Raw genomic sequence first — 20,304 nt, 5'->3', positions numbered from 1 at the left:
GTGATGTTATTTGTTATACTTGGTGCCTAATTAGTCCCAGAAACCTGTGTATTATAAAAAATGTTGGAAAATATCAGGATTTTAGAGGCCACCTCCATATACATTTCATGAAACTCTTCTGTGATTTATAATATTTCTTTAGTGATCCCTTTGGGCAGTTTGGTCATGTACATTGCAGAGAGCAAGGTGGGGGAAGCACCTTTTTCTGGGGAGAACACTTATTTTACAATTAGGGGTACATCATTTCTTATACCTATTAGTTTTGCTTATGAGAATTTTCCTCCTTGGAGTCTTATACTCTGATATTGCAAGTACAAACTCACTTCTTGTCACATCATCATACTCTACATGGGTCAATCTCTGTCCTCATGATTAGCTCTCAGAAGTAGGGTCTATGCTCCAAAATACCCTTTGAGTGTTCAGAGCATTGGCTTTCTGAGATGGAGCAACCTGAATGAGGGCAAGATTTGGGCAGAATGCCGATTTACTCTCCTAAATACTTCTGGAAACTGAGCTTTAAAGTCATATTTGGGACAAGATATGCTTGGAAAATTGAAGCAATGATTTTCGTTTACCAGAGCCTTGTTATGAGATAAGTGGAGCTCTAACCAAATGTTGGACGTCAAAAAAAGGAGGCTTGTGCCAAAACTGTCTGAAAATCTTTGCCCTAGGTTTAATGGCTAGATCTGCAGTTTAGATGTTTTATGGGGGCAGGTTCCATCATTCATCAATCTTGCAGTGGATTTTCCAATGACTTAAGACAGTCTAAAGACTTTGTGTAGGGTTATACAATTTATTTTTGCCCATAAGAGAAGGAATCCAGTTTCTGTATACATACAAAAAAGGAAGTGGAAATGCAGAGTTTGTTTTTCTTTCATTTACTACAGCAAATTAAATATGTTTATGGCCCGTACATAGGAAATTCCATGTTAACGACTGTAGATTAGCAAAATGTCAGATTTTCTTTCTTTTTTTTTTGCTTATCTGAGCTCCTGAATAAATGTAATATAGCCAGAGGCTCCCATCTGAGGTATGGTCTAAATTTACATGAAATATCAGATTACGAACGTCTGAAGGTACATGTCATAGATAATTCAGTTCATATGGACGGCTGTTTCGACTCTAAAGGCTATGCAATCAAGGCACCATTACCCAGAGGAATTATAGGTCAGTAAATATATATATTTAAGGCTTCGGAAACCCTTGTATAAAGCAGCAAGCCATTGACTTGGCCATCGCCCTATATTTTGCTCCTGTCTGTTTCATGAATTCAAAACACTTATGTTTTTGTTCGACGGCAGCGCTCTCCTCATGATATGCAAAGCATTTTGCCAGCATGTGCTGCAAAACATTATCTAAAAATGATTTTGTTGTTTTTCACGTTATGGTTACCATATGTGGCTTTACAATGAAATGAGTTCAAGAAATGGATATCCACTGCAATCAAATTTTCGAAGCACATTTGTTATGCTTAACTGTTTAAGCGCTGGGCTGTCTGTAGACAAACATACATAATCATCCGCAGGGATCGAAATTCCCAAGTATGCGCTGATTAGTTACCTGTTTGAAAATCTAGTTGAAGGGTAAGAAATGTTGACATTTGCTTTACGTACTACCTTTAGTTTAAGAGTAAATATTTTTTCCTCCGGCTAGTATATCACATGTAGATTATTCAAACCCTATGTGTGAACATATTGCTTAAATCCATTGGCATTCTTCAAGGTAGAATATGCTTTGGTTCCCCAGTAATGATACCATACTTGGTAGGTTGCCTACAAAAAGGACCAAACTTGACCCTTTCTCCTTAGTTTTAAAGTTACCTTCTCTTTAAACCGTCTACACCAACCTTTTTCACCCATGAGCTACATTCAGATGTAAGTAAGGTTGGAGAGCAACACAAGCATGCAAAAAGTTCCAGTGGTGCCAAATAAGGGCTTTGATTGGCTATTTGGTAACCCCTATGTGGACTGGCAGTCTACAAGGTATATTTATCAAAGAGTGAAGTTAATAGTGAAGTTCCGCCACTAGAGTGAAATTCCGCCACTCTCCATTCATTTCTATGGGATTTTTATAGGCGTATTTATCAAAGGGTGAACTTTCACTTTCACCCATTGATAAATACGCCTTTCAAAATCCCATAGAAATGAATTGAGAGCTGCGGAATTTCACTCTAGTGGCGGGACTTCACTCTTTCATAAATTTACCCCTACATGAGGTTCTGTTTGGCAGTACACCTGGTTTTTATGCAACCAAAGCTTGTAGGAATTCAAAAATAAACACCTGCTTTGAGGGCACTGGGAGCAACAACCAATGGGTTGGTGAGTAACACTGTGCTCACAAGCCACTGGCTGGGGATCATTGGTCTAAACTGACATTATTACAGTGGTGATAAAACAATTGCTGCAAGGGCACCATCCTCAAGACAGTTAGGGGCAGATGTATGAAGGGTCGAATATCGAGGGTTAATTAACCCTCGATATTCGACTAGGAACTAAAATCGTTCGACTTCGAATATCGAAGTCGAACGATTTAGCGCAAATCGTGCGATCGAACGATCGAAGGATTATTCCTTCGATCGAACGATTAAATCCTTCGAATCGAACGATTCTAAGGATTTTAATCCAACGATCGAAGGAATATCCTTCCATCAAAAAATCTCAGGCAAGCCTATGGGGACCTTCCCCATAGGCTAACATTGACTTCGGTAGCTTTTAGCTGCCGAAGTAGGGGGTCGAAGTTTTTCTTAAAGAGACAGTACTTTGACTATCGAATGGTCGAATAGTCGAACGATTTTTAGTTCGAATCGTTCGATTCGAAGTCGAAGTAGTAGTCGAAGGTCGAAGTAGCCCAAAAAACACTTCGAAATTCAAAGTTTTTTTAATTCGAATCCTTCACTCGAGCTTCATGAATCGGCCCCTTAAACTCTGCCTTTTTAAGCATCACTATGGAGCAGTGATCCGAACTCAATGAATCACTGTCCCACTGATGATAATGGAAATAGCAGCATACAGCACTAGAGCTTGCCCAAGCTACACAAATCCACCCATTAAAGTGTTAAATAAAGATCTATTATTCTTGGCAATTTCTGTCATTGGTCTCTCCAGTCTGTCATAGCTTTGATGCCGTCTTTAAGAGTGAATTTTCAAAACCAGCCATGCTGAAATTCATTTCATTTTTACTTTGATGACTAGCAGATCTGCTTAAAGAAAAAAAAAAGTTATCTGAAGGAAGACAGGGCTTTTTTGTTACTTGTAATTATTTCCAGATTTTGTTCAGATGGTTTGGTGGATAGTTTCCTTAACTCTCATTCTCGAACATCAAAACCGATAAACTCTTCCATACTTGAGAGGTGCGCAACTTGAAGGAAAATAGGTTAATTTCTCCTTTTATGTTCCAACAATATATATATTTATAGTTCATCAAAGTATCCAGAAATCCACCTACTTATAATGAATATGTAAATTATGGGGTCCAGCCCCTGTGGCAGTAGCTTTATTCTCTTTAATAGATAACTGAATATCTAAATGTATGTGTTTGTAAAATCCCTATTACAGGGAGGTTTGCCACCTTTGACTTCCGCAAAAACGGAACAAGGGGTGGGATATGGGTGCCACCCAGCTGGTATTTTACCGGCCTAGCCGGTAAAACAGTTGCCAAGGCCAGAGCCGTTAACAAAAGCCCTTGGCCCACCACTGGAAACCTTTTCTCCGCCTTCTGCCCATCGCATGATGTGGCTCCGCCCCGTGTTGCATCACTGCCCGCGGCTGCTCCTTATTTTGCATCACAGCCCGCCCATTTTACATCAAGGCCTGTCCCCTTTGTACCTGCCCCCACCACCGGGCGGTATAAATTTTCTGAAAAGCTGCCAACCCTAGGGCGGGATAAGGGGTGGAGCAGTGACATATGGGGGTGGGGTTATGACATTTGGGGGCGTGTTTGTGCTTTGTGTCTTTGTGGGTTTGACATCAGAGGTGGTTATTGGCCAGATTATTGTTTGGGTTTCACAAGACTGACACCCTTAAGAAAAACTGAACTGTTCAGGTCAAAACAGAACCATTGACAACCCTTACTACAGGTATTGGACCTGTTTTCCAGAACTCTTGGGACCTGGGGTTTTCCGGATAACAGATCTTTACATAATTTGGATTTTTATACATGAAGTCTACTAGTAAATATTTTAAACATTAAATGAACCCAATAGGCTGGTTTTGCTTCCAATAAGGATTAATTATTAATCGTTTGGATCAATTACAAGGTACTGTTTTATTATTACAGACAAAAAGGACATTTATACCGTTTTGGATTATTTGCATAAAATAGTCTATGAGAGATGGCCTTCCTGTAATTAGCTAACTGATTTCTGGATAATTGCTCAAATAAATTGTGTGTCGTGGTTAATGTAGAGCAGTGTAATGTATATAATATTGCAGAATCTGCTCACTTTGTTGGGTGGTGTTCTATCTGGGATCCTTGCTGCAATCCTTGGTATCCTTACTCCATATATCCATAGAAAATCAGATGGCACACACAAAAGCATTCGTGCTAAATAGGTTGTAGTTTTATTTGAGATCCCCACAACGTTTCTGAGGCACAGCCTCCTTTCTCAAGTGCTCTCATGTAGAGCAGTGGACTTTTTTTGGGTCAAGCACTCCCTTTGAGCTCCAACAATTATTTGGGCCCCCTTATTTAATAGCAAAGTTACACACCTGTCTAATGATCACTCTATCATGCATAGTTACAGAAGTATCTAGGGCAGCAAGTAATTGTTTAGCCTCCAAATCCCAGTTGCAATGACCTTCTAGTTGGACTTCCTATAGTATCTAAGGGAACAAATAATTATTTCCACCAAATCTTTGGCCTTTAATTTAAACCCCCTCTCTGACTGATCTTATTATGGACTGTAACAAACAAGGGAAAGTTGTGCTCACCACTAGTTTTTAAAAACATTAGGCGGGGGTGCAATGAGGGTGTGACCACAAAATACATATAGACAAATACAAGATTCCTCTGCACTCAACCCATTATCAATATATTTAAGACAGTGACATTTTGTGCATACTGCTACTGAAAAATGCCTTACCCTTTAAACAAAACAGGGATTGTTTGTCCATATATTGCAATATATTTAAGCTGGCCAACTACTTCAAAGTCATCCCATATCTGGCCAGTCCTATGCTCAATTTTCATCTGATTCATTAAGAATTCTATGGTTTAATTATACATTTTATAAAAGGGACGAATACGTTTTACCTGCAACTTACTAGCTGCTTTCAAAGTAAAACTCCCAAACTTGGCTGCCCTTTTATTAGACACCAGTGGGATCACCTGACTATAGTTGGAGGGGGTGGGAGCTACAACATGGAGCTGGTCACTGCTCTTGTAGAACTATAACAAACAAGGGAAAGTTGTGCTCACCACTAGTTTTTACAAACATTAGGCGGGGGTGCAATGAGGGTGTGACCACAAAATACATATAGACAAATACAAGATTCCTCTGCACTCAACCCATTATCAATATATTTAAGACAGAGACATTTTGTGCATACTGCTACTGAAAAATGCCTTACCCTTTAAACAAAACAGGGATTGTTTGTCCATATATTGCAATATATTTAAGCTGGCCAACTACGTCAAAGTCATCCCATATCTGGCCAGTCCTATGCTCAATTTTCATCTGATTCATTAAGAATTCTATGGTTTAATTATACATTTTATAAAAGGGACGAATACGTTTTACCTGCAACTTACTAGCTGCTTTCAAAGTAAAACTCCCAAACTTGGCTGCCCTTTTATTAGACACCAGTGGGATCACCTGACTATAGTTGGAGGGGGTGGGAGCTACAACATGGAGCTGGTCACTGCTCCTGTATAACTATAACAAACAAGGGAAAGTTGTGCTCACCACTAGTTTTTAAAAACATTAGGCGGGGGTGCAATGAGGGTGTGACCACAAAATACATATAGACAAATACAAGATTCCTCTGCACTCAACCCATTATCAATATATTTAAGACAGAGACATTTTGTGCATACTGCTACTGAAAAATGCCTTACCCTTTAAACAAAACAGGGATTGTTTGTCCATATATTGCAATATATTTAAGCTGGCCAACTACGTCAACCCCCTCTCTGACTTATCTTATTATGGACTGTAACAGCAGAATAGGACATTCATTGTAGAATATGGACTATTAAATGGAGAGCATTTTGAATACCTTTGAAGAATTAAGTCATAATATCTTTACTATTCTTCCAAACACGGACTGAGTTCAGTGTTCAGTTCATTGAATAAGACAAAGAACTATATATTATCACATTAAACGTGCATATGTAAAACAGAAGTTGCTTTCAGACTCTCCATGCCCCATGTGTCAAAGACAAAGCTCCCGGCAAGCAGCGAGTTAATTCACTAGCACCGACTCTGAGCGCAATGGCTCACCTTAATAAATCCCAGCCTATGTTTTTTTAACATTTTACTTCTAGGCATGGTATTAAATTACTAACAAATAATAGGTGAATAGGTGCTTACAGGGTCTAGTCAGAAAACAAATTGCTGCTCCCTGTAGTATTGCAGCCTGGGGGCGCTAATTAATATCTCCCACGTTAGTTTCTCTCTCTCTCAGCTCACTTGAGGCTCTTACTTAGAGACTTTCCTTTGTGACAAAGTAAAAAAAATATATATATATTAAAATATATTTGATTTAACATTTTATTACACTAGAAGTCCTATAAAATGACTGATCTAAAATTTGATATCAGCCCATTAAGGAAGGGGGAGTTACCATAATGTATAAATGGCAGATATTTTCCACTTGTTTTCTAAATTTGATGTCATATATATTTTAAATCATATATAAATCTATGTTATAAATACATAAATGAACATTAAGTAATTTATTTCATTCAATAACTGTTCAAAGCTCCAGAATCCAAAAGATCTTGCGCCATATACATCCTACAGAATAATCCAGCAGAATTGTGCTTGGTACAGAGGAATTCCTGTTCCAGCACAGATTTATAGTATCTCTCAGTACAGACAGGGCAGAAGCAATCGCAGATAGTGATGGGCCAATAAATTTGCCACCGACTAATTTGTGGCGAGTTTCCGTGTTTCGCCCCCGGCGAATACATTTGTGAAACTGCAGCAAAAATTTGCTGCCGTCAAAAAAATGTGGATGTGCGTTGGAATAGACGCTCGCATCACAAAAGTCGTGTGTCAACATTATTCAGACACCCATTGACTTTAACGCAAGCATCAAAATTTACACAAGTTGCCGCTTGCGTCAAAATTAGTGCAGGCATCAAAATTGACATTTCATAGATCGAAATGGGACAAATCTGCCTATCACTGATCGCAGACTTTACTGGGTTACTTTGGTCAGTCTGGATGTGACACTGGTTTGTCGGGAAACTGGTTGCCAGGTGCAAATCTGCCCAGTGTTTATAAATGAACTCCAGTCTGTTTTCAATTGAAAGGGTTGTTCACCTTTAAATTAACTTATAGTGTGATGTAGAGTGATATTCTGAGACAATTTGCAACTTTTTTTTTCATTTCTTATTATATGGGGTTTTTGAGTTATTTAGCTTTTTATGAAGCAGCTCTCCAGTTTGCAATTTCATTGCTAGGGTCCAAATTACCCTAGCAACCATGCATTGATTTGAATAAGAGACTGATATATGAATATGAGAGGGTCTGAATAGAAAGATGAGGAATAAAAATTACCAATAAGAATACATTCAGGGGCGTAACTACAGAGGAAGCAGACCCTGCGGCTGCAGGGGGGCCCAGGAGGTACAGGGGGCCCCATGAGGCTCTCATTGATGAGCAATTTGAACATATATTGGTAAAACAGGACAAACACTGGATATGTTGGGGGCCCTAAAATTAATTTGCTGTGGGGCCCAGCAACATCTAGTTACGCCACTGAATACATTTCTAGCTTTACAGAGCATTTGTTTTCAGGAGCTCTTTCCATATTTCCACAAAATGCCCTTGTTGAAAATGCTAATTCTACGTGACATTGTACTATAACTAAGATATTTTTAGTTTTCTCTGTAGGGGACCCAGACCAAGGAAAATGGAAACACAATCAGGACTTAACTCCTGTGGGAGTGAAATCAAAATCAGTTTACTTGTCTAAGGTTTTGGATCACATAAACGGTGGATCCTTCTATTGTCTGATTTGTGCCGTTTTTTTCCTGTGCTCCTATCTTGTTTCAGAGAGATTAAGTTTTTCCAGCAATCTGATCTGGTATCACAGAGGAAAACGACATCTCTCGCTAAGGACCACACATGTACCAAGATAGGGTTCCTCAGCTATTAGAGCAGAGATGCACGCAGGGTCGGATTGGGCGGGCCCTACTATGATGTGCCGAGCGAGCATGCATGAAGGTGCCTGAATGAATTGGTTCCGCGCGCATGCGCAGATGGCGCTGCACGGCGTCTAAAAAAAACTTTTCTTATTGCCGATCAGGAGAGGGGACTGGACCCGGCAGGGGCCCATTAGGGATCGGGGCCCACTGGGCCAGTCCGAACTGGACACACGCTCAGATCTAAGGGCAGAGACACGCTCAGATTCAGGGAGATTAGTCGCCCGGCGACAAATCTCCTCTTTTTCAGGGCAACTAATCTCCCCAAACTACCTCCCCTGCCTTCCCGCCAGCTAGAATGTAAATTGTCGGCGGGATGACACTTGGATTGATTAGTTTTCCGAAGTCGCCTGAAGTCGCCTCACGGGACAACTTCGGAAATTGAATCGCTCAGAGTGCCATCCCATCGTCGATTTACATTCTAGTCGGCGGGAATGCAATTCTGGGAGATTAGTCGCCCCAAATCTGAGCGTGTGTCTCTGCCCTTAGATCTGAGCAGTAATCTCCTGAGTGAATCAGCCACTGATTGTTCAGATCACACCTCCTACACATTGAGGACAACGTTGTGTTTTAAAAACCACAAAATTGGCCAGCCATATATAATGCCTATATCATTCTAAAGCTATAAACACTTCACCAAATGGCACAAATAATTGGCGTATCATTTTGTAGCATCTTCATGTTTAAATGCCTCAATTCACCTAAAGCTTTGTGGATAGACATATTGTATAAACTTAAGCACTAACCAAACTTTTAAATTTCCCTCTAGGAATGGCAAAATTCAATTCAGAAGAATGCAGGACTTGCTTTTATCGAGCTTATCAATGAGGGCAGGTAAGAACCCCCCAAATCAAGTGAGTTAGCAAATTTAGAAATCAAATGCTGCTTTTATTTTCTCTATCAAACCAATGCACTTGTGCCGCAGCATATTGTTTATTTTCTTTTTATGCATTGTTTGCACTTTAAATTGCCTGGGAAACCTGCACGCCGAACAAGGAGGCATTAAAGGTTTAGAATGTTTATCCTAGATTTGGCCCCTGTTTTAGTCCTGTAAGGTTGTTTCACACAGAGGATCTAGGGAAAACAGTCTGTAAATCCATCTGCTGCACCATCTGTTTTGTGTTGCTTAAACCCATTTGCCGCATTTACACGTCTGTGCAATCAGCAGTTCATAAGACAGAATATTAGTTGAAAGACTTGATGCTGTCCAAGGTGCTGCTCCAGGAGCTGAGCAATAAGCACCCACTGTCAGCCAAATTAGCCTGATTCTGTGGAAATAGTTCTATTAATAGGATTGTTGGCAAAGCCCAACACTGTTCTCCATGTCAGCTCAAAATATTTATTGAAAGGATGTCTTGTATCTGTATTAGCCATGTTTATTATTCTGATTTACAATTAATTCACAACCTCAAAGAGGTCCGCTTTGTCTTTGTTGAAGCCACCAATAAAGTAATATGACAGGTTATACTGACCAGATTGGCTAGCCTATGTACCGTTCGGGGCCCTTGTTCAATATCTTACTTACGAGAATCACAAGACCTTCCAGACTCAGAACTTTTTCGAGCTTCTCAATTGCTGCATTGGGTTAAAGAACGTTGGCTATTGCAAAAACCGGGCGCAGCCGCCCAAACCTTCTTTGAACGATGGTGTTCAAGGGAAACCATACCTCCAAAATCAGTGTCAATTCTATATAGATGGATGCTTTCGCCCAAGGAGGTTACTAATTTGGGATATATTAAACACTGGGAAAAAGAACTGGGGACTTCTTTGTCGGAGGAGGAATGGTTCAGGGTCTGGTCTAATTTGAAATATAGTTCCATTAACACGGTCCTTTTAGAAGCAGGGTATAAAGTCTTGACTAGGTGGTACTTAACGCCTGCTAAAATAGCGAAGATATACCGTACTTCTAACAACCGTTGCTTCCGAGGGTGTAGGATGCCTGGCACGATGGGGCATATTTGGTGGTCGTGCCCGAGGGTTATTAGATTTTGGAGGAGGGTCTATCAACTAATATTTTCGGTTTTTCAAATTAATCTAAGGCAGCACCCTTACGAAGCCTTAATGGGACTACCTCCTCCAAATATCCCGAAAATTCATTGTAAATTGTTGAATCACATATTCTTGGCGGCCAGACAGACGATAGCGAAATGCTGGAAGTGCCCCACTGTCAATTACACTATGTTTAAAAATAAGGTCGATTGGATATATGTGAATGAAAGGCTCTCGGGTTGGCTACGGACAGGTTACAGACGATTAACAAAATTTGGCAACCCTGGATTAGGTATAGGTTTAATGGTACAGTTTCGGGCGCCATTTGATAGGTTGCGATAGCGGGGCAGTCAGGCACTCTATATGTACTTGATTTCCATTCTCACTCCATGGTATCTGGGTCTCCACCAGTTAGGTTATGATGACCGTTTTTTTTTTTGTTTTTTTTTCTGTTTGTTTTGTATTTCGATTTGTGGTAAAATGTTAAATTGTTGACACTATTGTTGAAACGAAAACGGTGTTTCGCATTTATACATAAAATGTAGTTCTGTATCATGGCCGGGATATACCGTTTTGTGAATGTATCGGGAGTATGCATTTTGATATTAACAGAATGTAATGTGATGGTATATTTCTGCAAAGAACTACACAAATAAAAATATTTAAAAAAAAAAAAAAAAAAAAAAAAAAGTAATATGACAGGTTATAATATTGATTAGATATTAAAGTGTCCACATTAGGGATGCCAAAAAATTGCCTCTTTGTTTTTCCTGCTTACATTAGTCATGCATCTTACATTTATATTGGCAAACTCTCCCTGAAAGCCTATAGCAATCCTTTCAGTTGTTTTGTAACTTCCAATTGTTCCCTGTTAGTTATCAGTGGCTGCAGCTTGAACTTTCAGCATTTCATATCATAGTTCGGAGCCCCAAGCTTCATTCCTTGGGTTACAGCCCCATATTTTCTAAATCCCGTGCTTGAATGCTCTGTCTGAATCTTCAGAGCCAGGAGTTCTGCTACTCGGTGACTTTGCGGTGGCCCCAGTTCAGATCCTTTCATCTCTTTACCGGTTGTATTTCCTGAAACCCTTCTGGGAATTCAGATAGGAATTTGAATAGGGGAACATCGTTATAAATATTTATTCTCCTCAGCCGCTGTACTTGTGAATGCAGTTCATCAATCATAGCGGGGGGGTGTAATTGTGCGGTTGTCAACAATTAACAGGACATAAACAGTTGATGAATGGGCAGTTAAATTAAAGTGTTCCCAAGGACAGTCTGAAATTATAAACTAGGTCGTTCAAAATATTACAACAAAGGGATGCTATAATTAAAACAAAGCAAGTGTAATGGGATGTAAAATTGCCTGTAATGTCTGCACCTTAAAGGAAAACTATACCCCCAAAATGAACACTTAAGCAACAGATAGTTCATATCATATTAAGTGGCATATTAAAGAATCTTACCAAACTGGAATATATATTTAAGTAAATATTGCCCTTTTACATCTCTTGCCTTGAACCACCATTTTGTGATGGTCTCTGTGCTGCCTCAGAGATCACCTGACCAGAAATACTTCAACTCTAACTGTAACAGGAAGAAGTGTGGAAGCAAAAGACACAACTCTGTCTGTTAATTGGCTCATGTGACCTAACATGTATGGTTTGTTGGTATGGTTGTGAGTACAGTGAATCCTACGATCCCAGGGGGCGGCCCTTATTTTTTAAAATGGCAATTTTCTATTTATGATTACCCAATGGCACATACTACTAGAAAAGTGTATTATTATGAAAATGGCTTATTTACATGAAGCAGGATTTTACATATGCACTGTTTTATGCAACATCTTTTTATAGAGACCTACATTGTTTGGGGGGTATAGTTTTCCTTTAATGTTCGGATTCCAAAATTTGAGTCTGAATGTAACCAGATAAAGGAACTTATATTCAATCTGAAAGCCTGATCTTGCCAGGGAGGTGAGGAATCGGGAGCTGGGCCGTGTGCTTATATAACAGCCAAACTTTGGTTAATTTCAGCAGTCTAAATAAGTTAATTTCTGGATTTTCAATGTTCCCTATATGCCAATGTAAACCTTGGCATCTACAATTCAGAAAACAGTCAACTCAGAATTAAAAGCCGACCTTTTTAACTGCTGATGATTCTTGGATTCTGTTCTTCCTTTTGTTTTATTGGTTTTAACCAATGTCTTTTCTAATAATGTTTTCATGGAAGTAGACCCTCGTGTACGACCTTATCCCATCATCAAAATTGATTTAACCCTTTACAGCTTAATAGGGTGTATGCGGTGTTATTTGGAAGTCAAAGCTAAAATATACATAGACATACAGAAGAAAGGATGGCACTCCGATACGTGGAATAGATGTTTATTCCAAACACATACAAGGATCCAACGCCCTACGCGTTTCGGGAATCACTCCCTTAATCATAGGCATGCCTATGATTAAGGGAGTGATTCCCGAAACGCGTAGGGCGTTGGATCCTTGTATGTGTTTGGAATAAACATCTATTCCACGTATCGGAGTGCCGTCCTTTCTTCTGTATGTCTATGTGAATTCTAGCAGTGGGGACGCTGCGGACTGAGCACCCGGTTGGAGCATTAAATAGGAAGTGTTAACTTGGAGCGGTCCCTTTTCTGTGAAGTTAAAAAGCTAAAATATACACTGGTTACAGATAGATAGTCTTTACCTCTTTCAATTAAACCTCTTTCCATTCTTCTATACGAGAAGTCACCTCCATAAGCATTCTCTGTAGATTTCAGTTCAGTTCCTCTAGTTAATAGTCTTAAACACCGTGATATTCTGTAGGTCAGGGTTTCTCACTGACTGACCAGTACTGAGTAAAGGCAACACACATGGGTTTCCTATTTGGGCCAAACCTGGCCACTTTGATCAATTAAACTCTCTTGATCATCTAAAACCCAAAATTAGGATGTCTGATATCATTGGTCTCTGGCCAATTTAAATTCACATTGGCTGAAAAACGTTCAAGCTACATATGAGCCAAAGAAGTGTGGGCCCAAATGGTGCAAGATCAAAGGGGCCGGGTATCATAAAAGTCAGCACCTATTTAAAAACACTTTTTGTCTGCCTGTGTCTCTGTGTATCAGCCTGTCTGTCTGTGCCTGTGTCCATAACTGAAAAGCATGGCTACAGGTATATTGTGGCTATTGCCTCGGGCATGGCGAGCCAATCTGAATCCCACACCTGCTTTTCTGTCTGACACTAAGGTTAATTAGTCTTGCATTTTAATTAGCACAGTACCTCATTTATTTCAGTATTTTTATTTTCCCTGTCAGCCATGTTTATTTACCAAGAGCCCAGTAACAGGAACTAACTATTTCCTCTCCGTGTCTGCTAACCATATTTTCCAGACTCCTGTGCCATGCAATGAAAGACCACATAGTGCGGGTGGCAAATGAGGCCGAATTTATTTTAAATAGACAGAGAGCGGAAGATGTACACAAACACGCGGAGTTTGAGGTAAGCGACGATGTTGATGAAGGCCTGCCTTTCTGCTTTGTATCAGTCATCACTTCCCCGTAACTCCATACAGGGGCCTTTCTTACTGGAGTATGAGGAGCGTGCATTCAGTTCAACTGTCAAGCTTTGGTTAATGTCAGACACAAGGAACCAGTTTATATTTTTGTTCCTTTTCTTGCTAAAATATATTAGAATATTTACAGCTTGCAGAAAAAAAGTCCCTTCATGGCAAGCAATTTTTCTGATGTAGCGTTATCAGACATATGAGTAAGATTCCAAGGAGTGACCAAGAGTTTCCCATGTTATTTAACGTTTTACCAAGTAATGCTGCCTCTGAGTTTAGTTGCCTTTGTTCTGCTGTTACGTCTAATTGGCCCATACTTGCCACAAGATTATTTGTTCATTGGAAAGAACGATGGGCAGCAAAGAGAGAAGTGGTCAATACAATCATTTACAGATAGATTTAGCTAACTGCAACCTTGTGCATCACTGGCCCCAGACATTCAATCCAAACAACATCCTATTGTTCCGTTGTGCATTAAACCCCATCAGCATGGGCAGCAGAAAATGGCATGGACCACCACCCCCCTAGCGTTTTACTTTGCCTCCCCCCTTTTTTGGCCCATGTGGTAGCTATCCAGGTTATAACCTTTGCAGATTTGGCACCTAAAGTCAAGTACTATAAGTTCTGTGGATCTGGACTTGCTCTGTGTTCTTTTATCCAATAACCATGTTCTACTGCTAAAATGGAATTATACTGGTCACGTATATAATAAAATTACATGTTGTGTATTCTGCCTTAAAAAAAAACAGGGATCCCATATCTGAGATGCTTCATTCCTAAGTTATTGCTTGGCAATGCTTTGGAAACCTGGAGTCGTTGCATTGTGTTATATTGCCTTCTAAAACGGATATGATTGAATAAACATGTGAAAGTAAACAGAGCCCCCTGTTTAAAGTGACCTGGGGGCAGATTTATCATGGGTCGCGAGTGAATTCGAGGGAATTAAAAAAAATTCGAAGTAATTTTTTGGATACTTCGACCATGGAATAGGATACTACAACTTCGATTTGAAGTAAAATAGTTCGAATATTCGACCATTTGATAATCAAAGTACTGTCTCTTTAAAAAAACTTCGATTTCAATACTTTGCCAAATTAAACCTGCCGAAGTGCTATGATAGCCTATGGAGACCTTCTAGAGCATTTTTCTAAGTTTTTGGAAGTCGAAGTAGAATCATTCGATCGATCGCTGAAATCCTTCGAATCGTTCGACCCTTGATAAATCTGCCACTTAGTTTTACTAAGTCAAATGACTGTAAGCCTTGGTTGTAGGTAAAAAATATTTACCCTTTAATCAGCTAAGTAGGACTAGGGACAAGCTCATGTATGTAGTCTGTCATAAGTAAATTAAAACCAAATCCGTTGACTTATTTATTAATAAATATTATTATTATTAATATAAATAAAGAACCAATGTCGTTTTATTTCATTGTTTAAGAAGACAGTCCAAAAATAAAGTTTTATAGTTTTTATTATTTGAAAAAAGGAAATTTAAGTTAAATAGCTGTCAGGCAGCTCATGGAAAGATTTGATGAGGGGCTTATCTAAGAAATACAGCTCTCCAAAGCCTACTGGCTGCATATGAATCCTAGGCTGCCTACTAGAAGAGCACATGGGACATGGGTGTCCAGCATGCTGCCCTCTTGCACATCTTGAACCATGTGTAGTTATACAAGGTCAGATAAGTTAAGATTTTAAAACCCTTGGGTTGTCAAGGGGTTGGGCCATCATTAGTCCATCTTTTTTAGAGAAATGGTAATGGGCAGATTTTAGCTGCCGATTCGCAAGTTATCTGCTTGTGTATGGGGCACTGTGACTGGCCTGCCCAACTGATATTTGTCTGAAAATTGGCAGGCATGTTTAAAAAAAACCTATAGGGTGAAGAACCACATGACTTGTTCATACGGTCCTTGTCCTGACGGCCTGTGTTCACATTGTTCAGCCCAGTATCACAAGGATATTTCAATGTACAGCCAGCTTAATAAAAATATAATCTGCGTACTTTACAATAGTTTTAAATAGAGGTTTCTCAGATTTATCCATATTGTGTAAATAGAGTAACAACTAAATATGCTCAGTGTCTCGTACACTTTGTATTGTATTGGAAGTATTCGAAGTGGAGCATTACCTAAATTGAAATCCATGAGACATATAGACATGCTGTTTGGGTAGTTTCCATGTTTTCTCAAGTAATATGCTAGTGGCCAAGGATAAGAGGGTGTTTGTCAGGCTACCAGCCTCAGAGAAAGTCCCTTGACCAGAAGATGGCCCTTGGATTTAACTAGAACTAACTGGACCCTACCAAAAAATATTTAGGAGATGAACTATACATATATTAACATTTTTCATAACGCCAACACTACCTCTTGGGCCTCCAAGGAAGCGCTGGCTCTGGGGTATCTATTGTTATGCCTTTTGATAATGCTCTTTGTCTACCTGTTCTACTACATTTTCCTGTTCCCCCTTTTAAACCAAAACTCTTAGCATACTTGTATCACTGTGTTTTTCTTGGGGGGAGGCTGTTTTCATTTCTCCACATGTGAGCAACCGCTGTCTTTAATTCCCTTGCCTCACTATAACTGCTTGTCAGAATTAGAATGAAATACCCAGGCTCTCTTTCTATATAGTAATGTACAAGTGTATTATAACATAAAATATAACATTGTGTAAATATTTACCCCTCTTGACAGTCAATGTATGAATGGTTCTCTGAACTGGGAATAAATAGTTAATTTTTTTTCAATTCCACTATTAGTCAAATTGATTTATGATTCCTAAATCCTACAGTCCAATTAACGGATGAAATATTAACCTCATTACCAAGGGAAACCATTGTACTAATTGCTAATTTGCTTTAGCTGGATGATATATTTAAAAAAATGAATTAATTTTCCTTTGTGTTTTTTTTTTTTTTTAACATACTGCTTGCTGTCGTTTATGGGGAATTGTCCTTCATAAATAACTTTTGGGGGTGATCATTTTATTTCTTGAATTGTAAATTCAATATTAGGATAAGCTGTGCGGGGATCCAAACCTTTGTTTGGTTCTCTGTTAAATTCTTCACCCTTCATTAGCAAGTGATTTTTACAAGACTAATTAGGAATGTAAGTAAATACAATAGTAACATAAATATGCTGTACAGCCTGGAATCCTAGCCACCTTCCACCTTGCTTTAAGCCCTCAATTCAGAATAAAATTCTATTGCTAGGAACTTTTCTTCTTCTAAATAATATTGTATTTTCACACCAAGCCAACCTTTAATTGCTTCATCCTCTTCATATTGTTCTCTTACACCTTTCAGGAATTCTGACCTTTTCCTTATACTCAACTCTATAACTAAACCTTGGTAGAAATACCAAAACACTACGATTAAATTGAGTCCATGGGTCACTGACAGTAATTGTGTGTACATTTTAAGTCCCAGTGTGCTCAGTATGCTGCTGACCGTAGAGAAGAAGAGAAGATGTGTGACCATCTTATCAGCGCTGCCAAACACAGAGATCACGTGACAGCCAATCAGCTAAAGCAGAAGATCGTTAATATTCTCACCAACAAACATGGAGCCTGGGGTGCCATATCTCAAAGGTAAGCTTAATTCTAATGGATTTGGTGCACATGCACTATGCTCTCTTTTTTCACAACTTTGTTGAAAGCCATATTTTCCTAATTGAGTCTTTGGGAATAGAGAGTAGAATAAAAAACAATTTGTGTATTATATCATAAACATTTGTATACAAAATGTTGCCATTACACAGGGCCAGAGGTAGACCAGTGTAAGCCCCTTGCAGTGATGGAGGTATAAATCTGCAACCAACACACTCATGCTGTATATCGCTGGCAGCATTGCTACCAAATAGCATGGTTGAAGGAAAAAAAAATTGAAGGAAAATTTGGTGAAATGTGGTCAGCCATGTCTATGAAGGTTTTCATTCTAGTAGAAGTAAATCTAGAGCAACTGGACTTGCTGATTAATCAATGATTTATCAGTGGTCAGCCATGAAAATTCTGCATTTCTATTTTTTTTCTTTCAGTTTCATTTAAATTTATGAGAGAACGATCTATCTCTGTATTAGTGATGCCACAAATCCGGGATTTGATTCAGGACTTGGCCTGGTCGAAACAAATTCTTAAACTTTTTGTCATAAGAACAAAGAAATTGCGATTGATGTACTTTTTACCTTGTTCTTGCCCTAATTTGAATATGCAAATTCAAGTTTGGTTTTGGTTTGTGATTGGTCAGAATCCCAAAATGTATGCATCCCTACTCTGTATACTTATTCCTGTGTGCATAACTTTGTGAACCAGTACTGACATAATGAACAGATTAAATATGTTTTAAAAATATTGGGTACTTCAGAAAATAAAGGCGCACCAAGTCCAGCAGTGCTTTTGTTTTACCTATAAACGAAAACGGTTGTGCTTATAAAAAGAAAAACCTCATTTGACCGTACAGGTATGGTTTAGTTATCCGGTAACCCATTATCCAGAAAGCTTTGAATTATGGGAAGGCCATCTCCCATAGACATCCTTTTTCTCTGTAAAAATAAAACAGTATCTTGTACTTGATCCCAACTGGGATATAATTAACACTTATTGGAAGCAGAACTGGCCTATTTGGTTTATTTAATGTTTAAATGATTTTTTAGTAGACTCAAATCATGGACATCCACATTACAGAAAGATCCCTTATCCAGAAAACCCCAGGGCCCGATCGTTCTGGATAACAGGTACTATACCTGTACTGCTACTTAACCTTTGACAAACAGGGTTTTTTTTCTTTCTATTTTTGAGATCTACCGTAAATGGCTTATTAATGCACTTCCTCAATCTGTTATCTTTTTCCTACTGCAACTAACCCAACCATGCTATTTGGCAGCAGTGCCTTACAGATTGCTGGAATTAGCTAATTAGAGCAGGGTAAATCTGTCATCGACTCACACAATGAATGTGTTGGTTGCAGCTGGGGAAAAATGTTAGGCTGAGGAACACTTTGCATTTCAAATTGTATTATTTATTTCTCTACCTTGTACAGGATTTATATACATATCAATTATGGTGTCTTTTATTGAATGTGTTACTGAGTAGACCACTGGTCTCTATAAAGATCCAATGATGCTGTTGAAGTAATGTACAAGATGCACTCTTTTAACTTCAAATTGGATTTTTGGGGTAGGCAGGTTGTGTAGGAAGTTGTATCCTTTGGTATGTTCTCTATGTGTACTAGGGATGCACCGAATCCACTATTTTGGAGGCCGAACCCCCGAATCCTTCGCAAAAGATTTGGTCGAATACCGATCCCAAATCCTAATTTGAATATGCAAATTAGGGGTGGGAAGGGGAAGACACTTTTTTTACTTCCTTTTTGTGACAAAAAGTGACACAATTTCCGTCCCCACCCCTAATTTGCATATGCAAATTAGGATTCAGGTTCAGCCGAATCCTGTTGAAAAAGGCAGAATCCTGGCCGAATCCTGAACCGAGTTCTGTATTCGGTGCATCCCTAATGTGTACCTGTGTTGCTTGGATGTACATGGATCTATGAGTGTATATATCTGTATATATCTGTATCACTGCACACACAGGCATTTCTGAACTGAGTCGTAACAAGCATCTGTTTTGAAACTACTAAACAGCAAGAAACATTCTTCTCAAGGTTGTAGATTCTGTGACGAATTACTCTGAAAAAAATCAAATTTCACAAAACACACAAATAATGTAACCCAGATGATCATATTTGAAGAGTAAATTGAAAAGGTTCTAGTCAGTAGTCTATCTGCATTTGGAACTCTAATTTGTCTGTAGTGCTAGAAGCCAAACAGCCCTGGGTATGATTTCCCATTAATTAAAACAGAAAAAAAAACTGCATTTATATAGCCGGATAATACAAAGAATAATTTTGCAGGTGGCTGGCACAGGGAATTTGTTTGCATCAAATTGATCCGTTCCAGATTCCCAATTTCAGTGCAGAACAGTGTGGAATTCTATAGCCCTTCTGTGCCCCATAGGCTTGGGTCTTTATTAGAGGCTCTTGATTGGAGAGTTCTGATACAGGAACTAAATTAAATGCTTTTAAACATTATATGCTCTTACCTTCATTTCTGCAAATTCAGAGTCTTCTTCAAAGCCATAAATATATTTAATTTAAAGGGGAACTCCGGCTTCCAAACCAAAATTTGATAAAGAGGCCCACATAACACAGAAACCCCTAATATACCCATCACAATTACCTGTTTCTTCAAAAAGTATGAATAAATGACATTTTCTATGCTGAAATCCAGTTTTTCTCTTTCTGCATCATTTGAAATCCTGGCAGGGAAGGCGGGACTAAAACACTGATGTTACAAATTGTAACAACTTCTCCACAGCTTACAGACAGCATGCCG

At 38.9% G+C, this 20,304-nt stretch overlaps 1 protein-coding gene across 4 annotated transcripts in view; it reads left to right on the top strand.

Annotated features, from left to right (window-relative positions):
• The window catches only part of LOC108707564 (neurobeachin), a 390,963-nt gene that overhangs the window by 215,643 nt on the left and 155,016 nt on the right, over nt 1-20,304 (top strand). For all 4 annotated transcript variants that reach the window (XM_041582642.1, XM_041582644.1, XM_041582643.1 and 1 more), the window contains 3 exons: nt 9,140-9,204; nt 13,750-13,858; nt 17,340-17,506. In XM_041582642.1, the coding sequence (XP_041438576.1) occupies nt 9,140-9,204; nt 13,750-13,858; nt 17,340-17,506 (341 nt within the window). The remainder of the gene's footprint in view (nt 1-9,139; nt 9,205-13,749; nt 13,859-17,339; nt 17,507-20,304) is intronic.

This window comes from Xenopus laevis, chromosome 2L, assembly GCF_017654675.1.
Source record: "Xenopus laevis strain J_2021 chromosome 2L, Xenopus_laevis_v10.1, whole genome shotgun sequence".
In the NCBI taxonomy this organism is placed as follows: domain Eukaryota; kingdom Metazoa; phylum Chordata; class Amphibia; order Anura; family Pipidae; genus Xenopus; species Xenopus laevis.
Note: the sequence above shows the minus strand (reverse complement) of the source record. Positions and strands in the feature narration are given on the sequence as shown.